The following is a 12,098-nucleotide window of genomic DNA, read 5'->3' as shown; positions in this document are numbered from 1 at the left end:
AATAAGACTGATAATGTTTTTTTTCTAATCTGCATAGTGTTTGTGTCTGCTATAACCTTTTGGAAGCAAAGACAGCAAAGGTTATTTGAACCCCTTTCATCCATAAACTAATTCTGCCCACCCTCGATGATATGAACCCTTTAGGGGGCTGATTTTGAAAACTAGGGCAAGAGGGCTGTGCATGTAACCTACTTTTTATGCATTTCTGAATTCAGTTCATTTGTCGTAACAGAGATGAAACAAACATTTTAAAACTAAAGAAAAAGGACTTGAAAGCAAGCATGGAGAATAAAAACTATTTGCTCTATGCTCTGGTAACCTCAAAGTTAGATTACTGCAGCATGTTCTACGTAGGGCTGCCTCTGAAGATGGTTCAGAAACTTCAGCTGCTGCAGAATTTGGCAGCCAGATTGATTACTGGGGCAAAATGGTTCAGGCACATTAAACGGATCCTGGCTGGACTACAGTAGCTGACAATTAGTTTTCGGGCCCAATTCAAAGTGCTGGTTCTGACCTATAAAGGCTTAAAATGGCTCAGGACCACAATACCTCAAGGATTGCCTCTTTCCATATGAATCTACCCGGACCCTGAGATCATCATCTGAGACCCTCCTTCACGTGCTTCCTCCACGAGAGGTCCGGAGGGTGGCAACGTGAGAACGGGGCCTTCCCTGCAGTGGCTCCCTGTCTGTGGAATGCTCTCCCCAGTGAAGTTCGCCTTCATTATACACCTTTAGGCGCCAGGCAATAATGTTCCTCTTCAATCAGGCCTTTGGCTTATTAACACCCGGTGCCCTATTAAATGTGTTGTTGGGTGGGGGACTGTTAGTTTGTTTTTTGTTCTTACTTTTATTATGTACTTTGTGCTTTTTATTTTGTAATTTTATGTTGTGAACCACCCTGAGATCTACAGATGAAGGGCAGGGTATAATAAAATAAAATAAAATAAATAAAATATCATTGTCATCGTCATCATAGTGCTCAATTATCTACTTTTAGTTTATGACACCCATCTTCAGCCAAACAGACATGGAGAGTTTACAGCCCTCAGTTTTATCTAGTGGAAGCTATGCTGATAAATATTTCATCCTTACAAGTGTTTTCACTTTGAGTAATGAGCAAAGATGTTGAAAACCCTTCCATTTTCAAGCCCTTTGGTACCTGTAAAAATCAAACAGCATGTTTCCAAAAAAGAAAGCAGAAAAAATAGCAAGCATTGAAAAAAGCTGGTTTATATTTCTTACTATGAAGAAATGTACTATGAGGACTTATATTTACAATAGCAACAATCACAAAAAATCTTAACTTTCCTATAGGCAGAAGTGCTTTACCAAGGGAATAATAAGTTACAAACTTCCAGATTTCTTCAAAGGTCCAAAATGTCACCACTATTAGTTGGTCTTCACTGTGAATGGACAGCAGCCTGGCAGACAACTCCTAAGAAAGGCAAAAACACCCATGTGTTGCTGATTGTTGCTTTTGATTAAATTTATATCCTGTCCTTCCTCCCAAGGGAGCCCAGGGCAGCGAACAAGTCATGAAACAGTGCAAATTCTTTGCAACATCTTTAATATATATATATATATTTAAAAACAGTTCCAATACAGATGAAGAAAATACATATACAGTGGTGCCCCGCAAGACGAATGCCTTGCAAGACGGAAAACTCGCTAGACGAAAGAGTTTTCCGTTTTGGAGGTGCTTCGCAAAACGAATTTCCTATGGGCTTGCTTCGCAAGACGACAATGTCTTGCGAGTTCCTGCTGGGTTTTTTTCCTCCTCCCCCCTTTTCTAAGCCGCTAAGCCGCTTATCAGCTGATCCGATCAGCAGATAAGCTGCTAAAAGCCGCTAATAGCGCTAATAGCGCTAATCCGCTAATCCTTCAATGGGCTTGCTTCGCAAGACGAAAAAACCGCTAGACGAAGAGAATCACAGAACGGATTCTTTTCGTCTTGCGAGGCACCACTGTATGTGAGTCCTATGGAAGGAACCAGTTAAATCATATTTGAGCTAAAAGAGAAAAAACCATGGTGGAAATAATTAAACCACAAGTTTGCCCCAAGAGAAACAGACCTACGGAAGCTACATTAGTGATTGGAGTGAGAAAGAGCAACCCAGCTGCACCGAGTAAAGCAAAAAAGCATACATGTATTTTGCAACTAGGGCTTTTTTCCTTAAAAAAGAGGTGCCAGAACTCGGTTCTGGTGAGTTCCAGCTGGAAAGAAAAGCCCTGCATGTGTTAATAGGAATGTAAGTTGAGTGGTCAATGTACACAACTGGCCATTGCGCAGAGTCACCAGGTTTCAGAGAATGTGCACATAATCCTGCGAGTTTATCTTTGAGATCACCTTATGCCAAATCTGCCACCAGACCATTTCGATTTGCGGAACTGGCACTGCTACAGGTGCTACATAATAATTGTTCAGTGTTCGAAAGAAATCAATCTTTTAGCGTGCCAGCACTCACAATTTGAGACGCCTGCCTACTGACATCAGGCAAGCACCTTCATTGGACTTTTCTCAGTGCCTACTAAAAACATTTTTGTTTAGACAAAGACTAACCAGATATGCAGAATGTTCACATATGTTTCAATCCATTTTTAGCTTATTGCTGTTTTAATTAATTTGAACATTTTAAATAATTTTAACTGTTTTTTTACTGATCATTGTATTGTTTTGTAAATTGCTTTGAGATTTTTTTAATTTTTATTTTATAATCAAGTGGTATATAAATTGTATGAAACAAACAAACCTTTCGTGAAGAAAGAATTCCATATTCCCAGTCAATATACGTAATTTCCAACAGGTCATGGGAAATGAGCATATATTTACTGAGTTTTATACATTTTCCAGATATGATGCATAATCTCCAAAGGGAATAAAAATAAAAATAAATAAAATATTGTCCAGTAGCACCTTATAAACTAAGGTGCTACTGGACCATTTTTTATTTTTTATTTTTTATTTCAACTGCGTCAGACCAACACGGCTACCCACCTGAATCTAGAATCTCCAAAGAGGTTTGGGCATGTGTCAATTACATTTGGTACATTTGCTGGGTAATATGCACATTGTCTGGTTAGTATGCAGAGTCTCCTAGAAACATGCCATTTTCTATTTCTTGTTCAGAAGTGTGCAATCTGCACTCCCTGGGCTGCTTCAGTGCCAATCTATGATCTTACATGGGCCACAACATACCCAGCCAAGCTGCAGGAAAAAGAAGTGGGGGCCCTCTAGACAAATCCTAAATTTTGTCTGCTGTCCAGGTCCCTTCTCACCAACCTGACCTGGATGCTCCACTCAGCTGAGCAGCACAAGGGGCAGTGAAGAGGAAGGAAAGTTTTCACCAGCAGAGGCAAAGAAGGCTGGACTTGGACTAATCTTTCAGCAGTGGACTGAGCCAGAAATGGCAGTGGGAAGGATTAGCGGTACTTCACACCCTTTCTCTCCCACACCTCTTGCCTGCTTAAATATCCCTTCCCCTGCATTTCCCCATGATAACTGGGCCCCTTGCTACTATTAAACTTAATAGCAGCGGTGGTGGGGATGCATCAGAATCCAGGCAGGGGGAGGGAAGGAACTGGCACTAATAATAATAATAATAATAATGGGGGGATACAATCTATTTCAGAGAAACAGACCAGACAAGAAAGGAGGAGGAGTGGCGTTATATGTCAGGGATGTGTATACCTGTGAAGAGATCCAAGATTTAGAACCTCAAAGCCAAAGTGAGAGCATTTGGGTCAAAATTAAGGGAGAGAAGAATAACAGTGGCCTCATTGTGGGAGTTTACTATAGATCCCCAAGCCAAATGGAGGACATAGATGATGCCTTCCTGGAACAGATGGCCAAGCATGCAAAAGGAAGGGAGATAGTAGTAATGGGGGACTTCAATTACCCGGATATTTGTTGGACGTCAAACTCAGCCAAGAGCATAAGGTCAAACAGATTCCTCACTGGCCTTGCAGACAACTTCATTGTCCAGAAAGTGGGAGAAGCAACAAGAGGAACAGCCATTTTAGATCTGGTCCTAACCAATGTTGATGACCTGGTTAGTGGGGTAGAAGTGGAAGGATCATTAGGCGCGAGTGATCATGCTCTTCTGAAGTTTACTATACAGCGGAAAGGAGCAGCCAAGCATACTAGGACTCAATTTCTTGACTTTAAGAAAGCCGACTTCATAAAACTTAGGGAAGTGCTGGGTGAGATCCCATGGACAGGAATACTAAAAGGAAAGGGAGTTCATGATGGCTGGGAGTTTGTTAAGAGGGAGATAGTAAAAGCACAAGGTCAGGCAATACCAATGAGACGGAAACATGGAAGGTGCCTAAAGAAGCCAGGGTGGCTATCTAAAGAACTTTTAACTGAATTAAGATTAAAAAAGGATGTGTACAAAAAATGGGAAAGGGGGGAAACCACCAAAGAGGAATTCAAACAAATAGCCAGCACGTGTAGACACAAAGTCAGAAAAGCTAAAGCACAGAATGAACTCAGGCTTGCAAGAGAGGTTAAAAGCAACAAAAAAGGCTTTTATGGGTATGTCCGTAGCAAAAGGAAGAACAAAGAAACAGTGGGGGTCACTCAGAGGAGAAGATGGTGAAATGCAAACAGGGGACACAGAAAGGGCTGAACTCCTCAATGCCTTCTTTGCCTCAGTCTTCTCCGATAAAGAAAACAATGCCCGACCTGAAGAATTTGAAGCAAATGATTCAGCAAAGGAAACACAGCCCAGAATAACTAAGGAGATAGTACAAGAATATTTGGCTAGTTTAGATGTATTCAAGTCTCCAGGGCCAGATGAACTGCATCCAAGAGTATTAAAAGAACTGGCAGATGTGATCTCAGAACCACTGGCAGTCATCTTTGAGAATTCCTGGAGAACAGGTGAAGTCCCAGCAGACTGGAGGAGGGCAAATGTTGTCCCTATTTTCAAAAAGGGGAAAAGAGAGGACCCAAATAATTACCGCCCAGTCAGTCTGACATCAATACCAGGGAAGATTCTGGAGCAGATCATTAAGCAAACAGTCTGTGAGCACCTAGAAAGGAATGCTGTGATCACCAATAGTCAGCATGGATTTCTGAAAAATAAGTCATGTCAGACTAACCTGATCTCGTTTTTTGACAGAATTACAAGCCTGGTAGATGAAGGGAACGCAGTGGATGTAGCCTACCTTGATTTCAGCAAGGCATTTGACAAGGTGCCCCATGATATTCTTGTAAAGAAGCTGGTAAAATGCGGGCTTGACTATGCTACCACTCAGTGGATTTGTAACTGGCTGACTGACCGAACCCAAAGGGTGCTCATCAATGGTTCCTCTTCATCCTGGAGAAGAGTGACTAGTGGGGTGCCACAGGCTTCTGTCTTGGGCCCGGTCTTATTCAACATCTTTATCAACGACTTGGATGATGTACTCAAGGGCATCCTGATCAAATTTGCAGATGACACCAAACTGGGAGGGGTGGCTAACACCCTAGAGGACAGGATCACACTTCAAAACGACCTTGACAGATTAGAGAACTGGGCCAAAACAAACAAGATGAATTTTAACAGGGAGAAATGTAAAGTATTGCACTTGGGCAAAAAAATTGAGAGGCACAAATACAAGATGGGTGACACCTGGCTTGAGAGCAGTACATGTGAAAAGGATCTAGGAGTCTTGGTTGACCACAAACTTGACATGAGCCAACAGTGTGACGCGGCAGCTAAAAAAGCCAATGCAATTCTGGGCTGCATCAATAGGAGTATAGCATCTAGATCAAGGGAAGTAATAGTGCCACTGTATTCTGCTCTGGTCAGACCTCACCTGGAGTACTGTGTCCAGTTCTGGGCACCACAGTTCAAGAAGGACACTGACAAACTGGAACGTGTCCAGAGGAGGGCAACCAAAATGGTCAAAGGCCTGGAAACGATGCCTTATGAGGAACGGCTAAGGGAGCTGGGCATGTTTAGCCTGGAGAAGAGGAGGTTAAGGGGTGATATGATAGCCATGTTCAAATATATAAAAGGATGTCACATAGAGGAGGGAGAAAGGTTGTTTTCTGCTGCTCCAGAGAAGCGGACACGGAGCAATGGATCCAAACTACAAGAAAGAAGATTCCACCTAAACATTAGGAAGAACTTCCTGATAGTAAGAGCTGTTCGACAGTGGAATTTGCTGCCAAGGAGTGTGGTGGAGTCTCCTACTTTGGAGGTCTTTAAGCAGAGGCTTGACAACCATATGTCAGGAGTGCTCTGATGGTGTTTCCTGCTTGGCAGGGGGTTGGACTCGATGGCCCTTGTGGTCTCTTCCAACTCTATGATTCTATGATTCTAAACTTTCCTTTCCCTGCAATTCCCCTTGTGTGGCTCAGCTGACGGGGGAGCAGCTGAGAGTGGGGGGGGGGGAGAGCAGGACTGTGGGGGTGGGGTGGGGTGGAGCTAATCTTCATCCGGAGACGACCTTCCTGTCACTCACGGCATATTGAAATAATCCTTCTTGGGTTGAATTGTGAGGAAAGTGGGGAGGGGGTGGAAACGCCTCCTGAGAAGCAAAGTGGGCGGAAAGAGATTCCTATCTGTGCCAGGCGCCTGAAAGCAGCAAGTGGTCCTGTGAATATCCCTCCTCTCAGGCCATTTAGGGCTTTCAAAGATGAATACTGTAACTGGCCTGAGAATACAGCAGGTGCTGTTATTTCAGCTTTATAGCATTCTAAGCGTTGGCAGCCAAGTTGACAGCTTTGCTTTATCATAAAGCACCAAGAAATAAGGTTGGCTTCAGCTACAGAGCTAAAATTATTGCCCCCTTAAGTTGTGACCATTTTGTGCTTTGCAGGTAACAGAGACAGGGATGCCCAGCCATATTTTCTACACGAAGGATAGCAGGCTGTGCAAAAACAATTCCCATGGCTTATTATAGATCCTGGAAGCTTAATTTTGTGGCACTGAAGGCAATTGTAGATAATAACTGGTTGTAAATGACTTACACAGAAAACTGCCCTGGCTTTTTTGTCATCGTTTTCCAGAAGACGAAGTCGTCCTCTCAGATAACCCTGCAGCGGAGAGTCAGGAAGCCCAGTCTTACATCTCACCATGGTTATCTTCAGGGGTAAATCTGAAAATATGTGTTTGGTAGACTGTGAATATGAACATATGATTAACCTACCTTATACTGAAGTCAGATTACTTCATCTAGCTTAGAACTGTCTACTTTGATTGGCAGTGGCTTGCAGATGCCTCTTCCTTTTGCAAAAGGATATGTGAATATTTGCAGTATTTCACTTTTTTATTATGAAAGACAAGGAATAAAGACTATACTATATATACTAAATATAAATAAATAAATGTGGTAAAAATTAGAATACCAGCAGTAGTACAGTTCTATGCATATTAACTCAGAAGTAAGTACCGCTATGGAACTTAAAAAGGTAAAGGTACCCCTGCCCGTGTCCGACTCTAGGGTTGTGTGCCCATCTCACTTAAGAGGCAGGGGGCCAGCACTGTCCGGAGACACTTCCGGGTCACGTGGCCAGCGTAACGAAGCTGCTCTGGCGAGCCAGCACCAGCGCAGCACACGGAAACACCGTTTACCTTCCCGCTATAAAGCGGTACCTATTTATCTACTTGCACTTAGGGGTGCTTTCGAACTGCTAGGTGGGCAGAAGCAGGGACCAAGCAACGGGAGCTCACCCCGCCGCGGGGATTCAAACCGCCGACCATGCAATCGGCAAGCCCTAGGCACTGAGGTTTTACCCACAGCACCACCCGCGTCCCTTACTATGGAACTTACTTCCAAGTAATTGTACCTATCTAAAACATCAGAAATGTCAAAAAGATATTTTCATCATGTATAGCAGAAATATTCCATTGTTAAAAATGTGTTGAATAATATTATGAGCAGAAACACTGGGAATTTAAGTAATGAAGCATGAGGAGTAATCTCCTGAACCACAGCCAGTTGAATGCAAGCTGAATGCATTCATGAATGCAAATTATCCCCTTACTTAACAGAACTTCAATTGAGACACTCCTTTTTCTAAGAACAAAACCAAATAAATAATACAACGTTACCCCTGTGATTTTCCCTTTTAGACCGCAATGCTACCATAATTGACATAGTTTCACTGGAAACATATGAGTATTGAAGCAGATTGAACTATTCTTCTTCTTCTTCAGGTATCTGAAGAAGTGTGCATGCACACAAAAGCTCATACCAATAACAAACTTAGTTGGTCTCTAAGGTGCTACTGGGGGGAAAATTTAATTTTATTATTATTATTGTTATTATTATATGTTTGAGGGTTGAGGAGAGGCGAAACAACTGGAGGACGTTAACAGGCCTTACCTTTTTGCTGCTGCTGCTGCTGCAATGCAATTCTCTCATTCACATTGGACAAAGGCACAAGCTTGCAAGGAGAGGTGCTCTCTCCCAGTAGCTCGGCGTTCTCTTCCCAGCTGGTTTTCTGCTTGGGTTGCAGGTGTGAGGGAGAGATGCAAGGATTCTTTCCCTCTGTGACAGCATCATACTCAGAAACAGATGTGCCAAATTGTTCTTCTCCTGTTGCTACTGAGGACTCCATCTTTTTCAGGTACTACCAGCTCTATAAAAAGCAAATTACCACACAAACTCTGTTGGTGTCGCTGACGTGATATAGTATTCTGGCTATGAGACTGAGCTACCACTTCCACTAAAGAACTCAAGAAAATGTCTCTCATGAGAAAAAGAATTTGTTTCTAGATAACAGTCACAGCTGCAGAAGTCCAAGACTATAGTTTTTAAGCAGGCTATATTAAGGTGGATTGAGTGGCTAATAATAACAAGAACATTAAAAGCATCTAATATGGTGAAGGTACCTTTGGATCAATCAGTGACTGTTGGTATTGTTCAGCAATTGATGGCTGAACAATTAAAAATGATCTGATCAATGTTTGATGAAAATGAAGAAAATGTACCAGATGATAATGGAAAAAAGGAGTCAGAGGAATATGAGGCAGAAAATGGAAATGGGGAATACACAGAGGCCCCAGACCAAACTGATGAAAAGTTGGCAGGACTAGATCAAGAAATGATCAAATGGAAGGAACCTGGTGGTCATGTGGAAAGGGAAAGGGAAATGGAGATGACCTCCATACAAGGATTTAGAGGAGAAGTAGAAGATAAAGTCACAAATGATTTGGATAACTATCTGGATATAGCGTTGATGAAGTGAAGAGCAGAAAAAAAGCTTTCAGTCTTCATTCCTGGCCTTTTTTTAGTTTTAGTAGAGAGAAAGTACTTTGCATACAATCTGGAGTGAATTAAGAGAATGTTGCTATTAAAACCATGGCGCTATCTCTGGAAAAAGACTGGGGAAAATAAAAATGGAAGGTCTAATCTAAGAGGTGGAGATTGGGATACCATTGTAAACACAACAGGACACGGAGCTGAACATATGGATCTGGATATGAACAAGCAGATATATAATGAGAAACAAAAATAGAATACTGGTCCAATGTGTGATCTTAGTGGAGGGACTATGGACATGGATGGAATAATTTAGTATTATTCAGTATGGAGTAATGATGTGGGGAATTAATAAAGGTAAAATTAAAATGGTTACAATTCATTAATAATAATAATAATGGGTGGTGGTTCTTCTTAATCTTCTTTGGATCAAAGCTGGTTTGGAGGAAGCACATAAAAATGCAGTATTTCATGTGATACAGGATATGGGTTGTTGCTAACATTGTGGGTGCACATCTTCCCAAAGTAGTGCTGGGATCACACTGGACTGGATGGGAGTATGGACACAGTCCTAGTTATAGCTGCCACCTGACCACCCAGGACCAAGGCAGGATCCAGGAGACCCTTAAGCCGCTGATCTTTCAAGAAGCCCCGTATATTTTAAAGTAAGCAACCCCCATCCAGAACAGGCTGTGCAGCTAATCCTGGATTAGTTCTCCTATTGCACCTCTCTGTCTTTACATGATTAAACCTCAACTTGTTAATCCACATCCAATTAATCATTGCTCCTAGATAAAAAAAATTAGACTTCTGCTGTCTCTCTGGAATCAAAGGAAAAGGAGAGATACAGCCCAGGCTCATAACCATATTCCTATCTATGGCACCCCATCATCCTGCACCCAGAAGAGAACTGCTTTTCAGCAGCAAACACCAGAAACCCAACTAAATGGGTGCCATCAATTGCCAAGGATTTGCTGGGGTGCATTTGGAGGGAAGAAGCAGGAGATGGGGGGGAGGGGCTGTTTCATCCTTTCCCGGCTGCCGTTTTCCCTTTTTTCCCTTATTAACCTACAGCTGGGAGAAAGTGGCCGGGGAAATAAACTTTCAATAGTAAATTGCCCCCTCCCGCTGCTTCTCCTTAATTATAAAATGGCCCCCACTTTGCACACCCGTGGTAGACACCAGCTGGGAAGCTCTTGTTTACACCCATTCAGCTTTCATTCTGTTAACCCCCAAACTACACCAGCTGTCATTTTGACCTACATGGATAGGGGGAAAGACAGTGTAAAGTGTGCATATGGAAGTGGGGGGGGGGGATGATTTAGGACTTAAGGGTTCATTGGATTTCATAATCTAGGAAGAGAAAATAATCTAGCCTGTGCAAATTCCTGAAAAGCTGAGTTTTACATCAGTTTGCCATTCCACACACACACACACACACACACACACACACACGGCACCGCAACTATTTTATTTTACAGACTAATCCCCTTCTCTTCTCTTCTCTTCTCTTCTCTTCTCATGCATTCAGTCTTCCTGCAAAAAGCTGCGTTAGTTGCCCAGTATCTGAAATAGCTGCAGAGAGGGCCAGCCCAAGACATTTTGCTAGTTGAAGCAGAACGCCAAATGGTGCCTCACCCAACCTCACGTTAAGGTCAAAGGACCATAGTAGGGAAAGTTATGTTGGCACTTGAGGCAGAAAAATCTCACAAGTGCCTCTTCCCGACAGTCAAAATACAACAACAACAAAATTAGAATAGCTAACAATTTGTTGCCCTTGTTCTGAAGTAAACACCTCACTCTGCCTAATGATAGGGTCGGCCCCATGAGAGCCACAGAACTGAATCAAAACACACAAACAAAAAGTCTGAGAGAGAGTACACCTACCTCCCAGCCTTGCTGGTTCCTAATTTTCACTTCAGCAACGTAAGGCACATTTTACCAGTTTTGTTCCAACTAATTCCCGATACATCCTTTCCTGTTTGAACCTCCCCCCACTTCTCTTTTCCTGTTGGCTCACATCTGATCTGGACAGTTTAGCTAACTCTGCAAGTTAGTTGACCATTAACAGACACTGTTAATATTAGAGTCTCTTCTTTAAAACTGACTTGTTGCTCTTTGCCTGTTGAAATCCTGAACTCCAAGTTAGCAGATTATATCCTTTTTATTGCTTTCAGCTTTTAGAACCAGAGCATCACTTCAGCTTTGCTTTTGCCTCCTGCAGTCAACAGAAGAATAAATAGTGGGGCTCAAGTCTTCCTGACCAACAGCTCAGGCTGGAAGCCCCTCCCCAGGCCCTGTCAAGGGGGGATTCCCATGTTTACTCACTGGTGAAAAAATGCCAGTGTTCAGGGACCTGTCTTCTCACTTCATATATCCTAGGCCGGAAGCCTTTGCACAGAAAACAGGCACTGTGCTGAGCCCTGGATCAAATTAAGCCCTAATAGGATCAATGATGGAACCACAATGGTTAAAAACATTTAACATATTGACTATAATCCAGCCAAATCACAACGTAGTAAAGTAAAGGTGCAAGTCAGAGTGACACACAAGCAGCTCAGCAATGTTAGCACAGTTCCACTGGGTGTGCCAAAGGAACAATCACTGCATAAAAGGTCCTCTCTGACACATGGCCACCAACTTCATAGACCCAGGCAGCGGACACACCAAGATGGCCTCTGACTGAGACCTCAGTGTGCAGTCTGGATGGTCTGGGTGCACATGGTCCATCACACAGCTCAGGCCCGTTTAGGGTTTTATAGCTTAAGCCCTTTAAAATGGGCCAAGAAACATAGCAGAAGTCAGTGCGTAGCTGGTATAATACAGGAACTGGTGAAGCTGACTGTTGTGCACCCATTAGGACTGTGGCAGCCACAATCTGAACCAGCTGAAGTTTCC

The 12,098-nt window shown here is 42.8% G+C and overlaps 1 protein-coding gene across 5 annotated transcripts in view; it reads right to left on the bottom strand.

Moving 5' to 3' along the window:
* Window positions 1-12,098, bottom strand: part of SH3TC1 (SH3 domain and tetratricopeptide repeats 1) — a 409,292-nt gene that overhangs the window by 22,369 nt on the left and 374,825 nt on the right. For 3 of the 5 annotated variants that reach the window (XM_082238513.1, XM_082238512.1, XM_082238511.1), the window contains 3 exons: window positions 8,322-8,577; window positions 6,964-7,091; window positions 1,332-1,437 (listed from right to left, as the gene is read on the bottom strand). In XM_082238513.1, coding sequence (XP_082094639.1) covers window positions 1,332-1,437; window positions 6,964-7,091; window positions 8,322-8,556 — 469 coding nt within the window. In that variant the 5' untranslated portion in view covers window positions 8,557-8,577. Of the gene's footprint in view, window positions 1-1,094; window positions 1,159-1,331; window positions 1,438-6,963; window positions 7,092-8,321; window positions 8,578-11,087; window positions 11,374-12,098 lie in introns of those variants that run through there. The other 2 variants (XM_082238510.1, XM_082238514.1) reach the window with 2 other exon arrangements.

This window comes from Podarcis vaucheri, assembly GCF_965113315.1.
Source record: "Podarcis vaucheri genome assembly, chromosome: 9".
Classification (NCBI taxonomy): Eukaryota; Metazoa; Chordata; class Lepidosauria; order Squamata; family Lacertidae; genus Podarcis; species Podarcis vaucheri.
The sequence above is the reverse complement of the archived record's forward strand: the minus strand, read 5'-3'. Positions and strand labels throughout refer to the sequence as shown.